At 37.8% G+C, this 7,061-nt stretch overlaps 1 protein-coding gene across 1 annotated transcript; it reads right to left on the minus strand.

The window, feature by feature from the left end:
• Positions 1–30: 30 nt before the first annotated feature.
• il22ra2 (interleukin 22 receptor, alpha 2) lies at positions 31–5,617 on the minus strand. Its single transcript, XM_034152546.1, has 6 exons — positions 5,529–5,617; positions 4,024–4,144; positions 3,603–3,784; positions 2,834–2,976; positions 1,806–1,963; positions 31–676 (listed from the first exon to the last, which is right to left on the minus strand). Exons 1-5 carry the CDS (start codon positions 5,590–5,592, stop codon positions 1,814–1,816), a joined length of 660 nt encoding a protein of 219 aa, XP_034008437.1. The 5' UTR covers positions 5,593–5,617; the 3' UTR covers positions 31–676; positions 1,806–1,813.
• Between the last annotated feature and the right edge of the window lie 1,444 nt (positions 5,618–7,061).

The following is a 7,061-nucleotide window of genomic DNA, read 5'->3' on the forward strand; positions in this document are numbered from 1 at the left end:
GAAACCCAATGAGACAGAATGACCAGTGTAAACAGTGTCTTTGGCTTTATTTGTAACATGACATGTACAAAAGAAAACAGGTTACATTTTCAAAGTATTGCATCTGAATAGTGTCATGGCTTCAAGGTAATGCTACAGTAATCATTTTGCACAATATTTGTCCACTTTAAAGAAATGTTAAGACGGCTAGATTTATTTGCATGTGTGAATTACATACAAAAGTACACTGTGTGGTCACTTATGAAAACTACACATTTCCTATAACTGAATACATGGAACTGTAATGTAACCAATATGTTGAAATGTGTATGAAAACAAGCGAAAACAACACTAAACTGCTACATATTAGTTTTCACCTTTAACTCACGGGTGTCCTGACGTCAAGTGTGTTGTAGTGTGTCCTTATTGAAAGATAAACTGTGCTACATCAAAAAATAAAATAAGATAAAAACTAAATAATCCTAACTAAGGGTCCACTGACTAGCGTGATCTCACTCATTTGCAGTGAAAAGCTAGTGAGTGTAACTTGAGTTAGAATATTTCAGTCATATGCACTTCAACATGCCGGATCAATAATGCTTTCAGGAATAGAGCCCAACTTTTATTGGCAGGTATTTATGGCAGCAGCGTTGGAGGTAGTGATGGATGAAAAGTCATTCAGTGTCACGTTGGTAGTCTACAGCAAAGAGAAGAAAGAACAGAGAGCAGTGAGACAGAAACTAAAGTAATACCTGTCAAGGTAACATTGTCTGCGCTCCACACATCCATTACCCAGATCTAAAAATAGCGCAGGGTGTGGTGAGCGCAGGTAATTATAGTGATTGTGGAGAAACTCTTATGTTTCTTCTCACAGGAGTTTCATGTCCGCTCCCTCTCTCTGTCTCGCTGCCTCAGGCCGTGGATACCACACACACACACACACACACACACTCACACACACACAGACACACACACACACAGTCACACAGACACACACAGTCACACAGACACACACACACACACAGTCACACAGACACACACACATGCACACACACACACACACACACACACACACACAGTCGCAGACACCAGTACCCAGCAGAGGAACGTGACTACATGTACTCAAGTATTTGTATTTAATGCTATTTGAAACTTCTACTCCACTACATTTCAGAGGCGAATACCCCACTTTTTACATCTACATCTATTTCACACTCACAGTTACTTTGTGCATATAAGACACATGATGTGCTCATATGGTATAATGCAGTACTACTAATGTACACAGTATTTAAAGTATCTAAAGTTGGTCCACATTGATAAACTACAATACTTAAATGTTCTAACATGTATACAAACAGGATCATTAAATAACCATAACAATATAATATTGAAAAGACCCATTCTGCATAACAAGTACTTTTCTTTTGGTACTTGAAGTACTCTTTACTGTACTATGTAATTCTGAAGTGGATCATTGTGCAGAATGAGCACTTTTACTTTATGTACTTTAAGTACATTTTGATGCTAATACTTTTGTACTTTAACATAACCTTTTGAAATCAGGACTTTTCCTTGTAGTGGAGTATTTTAAGACCATTGTGTACTTTACTAAAGTTAAGGTTCTGGGTACTTCTTCCAACACTGCCTGCACCATATTCTCACGGATAGAGTAGCTGTTTACCGCAGTGATCTGCACTTTGACTCAACAAACAACCTTAAATAAACTGAAAATGTGTACAAATATTGAGGAAAAATCTGTTTCTTTGGAAGAGGTTAACAGAGGTTAACACTTCCAAATGTGTGTTTATTGTGTGTGTTCATACCTGTGTGTTCAGAGGGTGGTGACACACTTCACGGCGCTCCGAGCGCTGCTCTTGGCGTGCGCGGGGATCAGGGTCTGGGCTTGGAGGCAGTATTTGGTTTTGTGCTTCAGATCTTTCAGAGTCAGCTTCTTGGAGCAGCAGTCCATATCAAACACCGTCTGCAGAGGAGAGGAGACAAGAGCGTGAGAGGGCGTTTGGTTTGGACTTTAATGCACAGTGGTTCAAGTGAGACTATCTCAACAAAAGATTTCAGGAGTCTGACGGCAAATGTAACCTTAAAGAAGACATTTAGGAAATATATGTATGAAAAATGTAGGTTTGGTTTCTCAATGTTTCTCTTTTATTTGAGTTATTATGAGTTTGTTTTTGGTTTGTTAGTCTTTTAGAAAACCTGCTTGCCCAATTGTAATGAAACTTATTGGATTGGTTTGGATGAACCAATTTGACCCATTAAGCTTTTGAAATGGATTTGAATCAGGGGACATTTGATGTTTCTATTGGAAACGGCACATGTCTGTGCCTCCGAGTGCCCTTAGTTGTTCTTGTTTTTGTTCTTGTTCTTCTTCTGCTCTTCCCCTTTCGCCTTCTCTCCCTCATCTTCTTCCTCTTCTATTAGTTGTGAGAGTTTTGATGTACTTTTTTTTATAGTGTACACATTGAAATATTAAATGTTATTACTTTCCAGGCTCGAAAAATCATCCATTTTGATTGTTACCACAGTGATTTCCTTGCTGAAAGGTAACTGGTCAGTCGATCGACAGAAAATAAATCTTCAACAAATATTTTTATGATTAGTTTGCAGACTCTTAAAAATGTACAAATACCATTTCGTTTTTCAGTGTTATATCACCACCTGGTGTTCGTGCGTGTGTGTGTGTGTGTGTGTGTGTGTGTGTGTGTGTGTGTGTGTGTGTGTGTGTGTGTGTGTGTGTGTGTGTGTGTGTGTGTGTGTGTGTGTGTGTGTGTGTGTGTGTGTGTGTGTGTGTGTGTGTGTGTGTGTGTGTGTGTGTGTGTGTGTGTGTGTGTACCTCTTCTCCGCTGCTGTGTATGAGGTAGATCTTGTATTGCAGACTGTTGTGCATCTTCCTGACAAGCAGCCTGGGGGGCTTCACACGGACCACAATGCCTTGCACCGTGCGGTTCAGCCTCAAAAAAGGAGAGCTGATTTTGGCTGCAGATACAATAGAATAATGTGGTTTAGTTTAATATATTTCTACACAATGTTGAAACACAGATTCAAAGTCATAAAAGAGAGACAGATTACAAAAAGACATGAAAGAAGAGATAATTTTTCAAGTTGGTTTTGCATTTCTGACATCTTTATCACCTGACATGGTGTACTTCATTCACATTTTAGACAGACTGCTTCGAACAGGACTTCAATTTGCAGGATGGGGGGTTAAATACCAGGCAACATCATAGATATGTCAAACGTATTCTTCATTTAAAAATAAAAATATTGAATTTCTCCAGAAAAAAAGGGCAAAGAAATACCGTTGCACTGAGCAAGAGACAGGTACCAGAAACAATTGATAGTTTAACAAAGTAAATGTACATATTATTTAGCAAATCGTAATTAGAGGTTTGTAAATTGAATTTCCTATTTAAAATCTGAACACCTAAAATCTTATTCTCAAATCTTTACTATAACCTCTCCCTGAGTTAAATATTTGAAACACATTTCCTCTCCTGGAAATAAAACATGAGCTACTTATATTATCATTTTCAGTTTGGTGAAGCCAGAGGACAAAGAAGAAGAGGATGATGATGATGAAGAGGAAAACATTAAACACTCACTGTCCGACCGCGGGCTGAACCTCGGGGAGAGCGTCCAGGCTGATTTGCTGGCGGGCGGAGAGGAGGCGTGCACTCTGGCGTAATACCACTCTCTGAGGTCAGAGGTCAGGGCGCTGAGGTCACACTGAGGCTTCTGGATCCTCTGACAGAAGTCAACGTCCAACCAATCAGACTCGCCATAACTGAGGAGGAGCAGAGAGAGGATCCTGTTCAGCACGGATTGTGTGTGTGTGTGTGTGTGTGTGTGTGTGTGTGTGTGTGTGTGTGTGTGTGTGTGTGTGTGTGTGTGTGTGTGTGTGTGTGTGTGTGTGTGTGTGTGTGTGTGTGTGTGTGTGTGTGTGTGTGTGTGTGTGTGTGTGTGTGTGTGTGTGTGTGTGTGTGTGTGTGTGTGTGTGTGTGTGTGTGTGTGTGTGTGTCTCACATCTTCCACTGGACGGAGTACTGCAGAGAGCTGCTGTTGCCGGGCGGAGTCCAGTGCAGAACGTGTCTGTAGTCCACAGAGTCGAACCTCACCTCGGTGGGTTTGGAGAGCATCTCTGGAGCTGAGGATGGAATGGATTACATTATGGTTTATTAGGACATGAGAGCATCAAGTGCATGAATATAAAAGGAGGTAATTGGTTTGTTATTCAAGAAAAGCTCCTATGTTAACTACAAATATAACAGGACAGAAGAACACAGAGAAAATACAAAGACAAGAAATGAAGTAAAAAAAAGTGCATGACAGTTGAAACTCCAAATTGAAAAAAAACTAATGAGGTGCAGCCAAACAATTTAGCTCCCAAAACTGCTCTGAAATAATACAGAACATTTATTATTTTGTGTTACAGAAGAGATTTTCTGAGCCATTGAGTGACTCTTTAAGAAAATGTATCAGCAAGATGTTTTTCACCTTTTAGAAAAACTGACTTTGATCCTGGTCATTTGTCTTATAGCTAAAATGTCCAACTAACAAACAAGTTAAATATGTTATTGGGGAATTAAACTGTATGTCCACATTAATACTGAAGTTTCCTCTTGTGTTTTATTTCACACTCTGGGATAATTCGTGTTTCAATGAAAATAATTGTCCATGCAAATGATTTCTAAGAATTCAGTCATCCGTTTGGTATGAAGCAGGCCGTTGTTTTTCCTTAGAAAGACTTTCACACTCAAAAACTTCTACACCATTGTTCCTGAAACACTGGCCTGAAATGTAATTCCTCGAAATCTCAGAGTTCATTTCACACTCACATTACTCGCTGATGTAATTCGCTCCTGAGCCAGAACCAACACACGTCACATTTATTTTCCTAATCTAAACAAATATATTTCCGTTTTTGTTGCTTACTGATAATAAATAACAAAATCAAATTGTTACTGATGTCTGAAAATGATTAAGAGACACTCAGTATCTGACACCATTTCACTTAATTGACTCTTTAATCAACCCTTATTATTTCCCTTTAAATGTTGCCTTTAATTATATTTTATTCAAGTGCGTTTAATCTAGTATTAGTGAGTTATTATTGGTTGGTTTATTTTAATCAAAGAGCAATACATTTGAAGTTACACTCATCACTGTGAATTAAAAAACTTTAACCGCGATCTGAGATAGAATCTGGCTGCTACTTAGAAATGATGTATCTAATATATCATATTCCAATAACTTGTATATAGACTCTTATTGCACAATTTCACTTTTTTTCTTTTTGTATTTACTATTTACTTGGACTATTTTTTTTCTGTGTTTCTGTTTTATTGTGTTGCACTGTTGGAGGAGCCTGTGACCTAAGATGTTCATCGTCATAACTACACTGTACAGTAGCTATGTTCGTATGACCAATAAAAGCCTTGAACCTTTATTCGATGTGACTTTGAAATAAATCTAGCCGGACAATAACAATCCTTATGTCATAAATCACACACAAATAAATGATATCTCACCCTGAGCGGCACTGCAGACTCCCAGGTGCCCCAGCAGCACGGCTCCCAGCAGCAGACGGCTCATGGTGGTGAGGTTGGAGGACGACAGACACAATGCTGCTGAACTGATGCTGCAGAAAACACGCAGACCTTTAACGTCCCGTCAACTTCCCCTTTTAAATTCCATGATGACCTTTGTGACACATGTTTTGACACAGAAGTACATTAACACACACAAACCTACACATGAGGATGTATTCACTGACTCGTAGTGAGAGGGTTGACCTTCATCAGCTGTTTGAAATCCATCCTTATAGAAATCAAAGAGCACTGAGGTGTGATGGTGTGGATCAAATAAAGATATGCCACAATTACAAAACATGAATCTCTCTAATAGATCAAATAAGTGCATGCCCACATAAACTCATGAAAATGTTAACCATTTATCGGGAAGTTAGTCAGAAATTAAATCTAGTTTTAATTGAATTAAAATAAGATCTCTCCTGCTATACTGACATTACTTTACGTAAATCTAAATGACTAATGTCAAAGCACACATCTAAGTTTAAGTTTGAAGTCGCTTTTCAAGTCAGAATGATTTACTTATACTAGGGGAAAAAAGTTCAAATACTATAATTCAAGTGTCCCAGTAAACCGTGACATGTGACACAAACAACACAGACGACAAGCAAATCCTAAAAAAAGTAACCCATCACATTAAAAGACCAAACATGAACAATCAAATAAGTTAATAAATAAATGGTGATAAATAAGTAAATAAATACATAAAAATCTATAAAATGTATACATTACATGTTACTTGTTAGATGCTTTTATCCAAAGCGACTTACATACTCAATACTGTGGGCAATCCCAACAGGAGCAATTTGGGGTGAAGTGTGTTGCCCAGGGACACAACGACATGCTGACTGCAGTGGCGTTTGAACCTGTGACCCCCTGATCCCAACACCAAGGCCCTATACACTGCGCCACACGCCCTCCCATATAAATACATACAAATAAATCAAATACATAAATAGATCAATAAAAAAAGTGTATGAATAGATAAAAATAAATACAAATGTATGAATAAATAAAATGTGAAGATAAAATGTTTAAATAAATAAAATAAATAAATACAAATAAATACAAATAAATACAATTTATGAATATAAATAAATAAATAGGTGTCGCTTCCACAGCATCGATGCAACGCTAATACATCTTGTTCATCATGCAATATAAGTTATCCATCATTAACTTCACACCTGACCTGTGATTTTCATATCAATAGGTTTTTTTATTCATCAAAAAAAGGTCTATTGATAGATTCTTCAAAAGAATAAATATTACGTGTATTCTCGTAAGGTGAGTGGGTGAGCTTCCTCAGGGTGACAGCTACAGGAACAAATGATAACTGGCAGTTTACTGGAAACGTGTTGCATAATGACCTCTGTGACATTAGAGAGAGGAGAGAAGCAAATGATTGACTTGTTTTATCACATTTCATGTTAACGCTTTGTGTTAATATTTAACAATATTTTTAATGGCTTT

This window comes from Trematomus bernacchii, unplaced genomic scaffold (genome assembly GCF_902827165.1).
Source record: "Trematomus bernacchii unplaced genomic scaffold, fTreBer1.1, whole genome shotgun sequence".
In the NCBI taxonomy this organism is placed as follows: Eukaryota; Metazoa; Chordata; class Actinopteri; order Perciformes; family Nototheniidae; genus Trematomus; species Trematomus bernacchii.

Bases quoted from the DNA above. Each gene is read 5' to 3' on its own strand.
- il22ra2 (XM_034152546.1), bottom strand. From the start codon at position 5,592: ATGAGCCGTCTGCTGCTGGGAGCCGTGCTGCTGGGGCACCTGGGAGTC. The intron at 4,145-5,528 runs GTGAGATATCAT...TTCCATCCTCAG, and splicing joins AGTCTGCAGTGCCGCTCAGG to CTCCAGAGATGCTCTCCAAA. The intron at 3,785-4,023 runs GTGAGACACACA...GCTCCTCCTCAG, and splicing joins TACTCCGTCCAGTGGAAGAT to TTATGGCGAGTCTGATTGGT.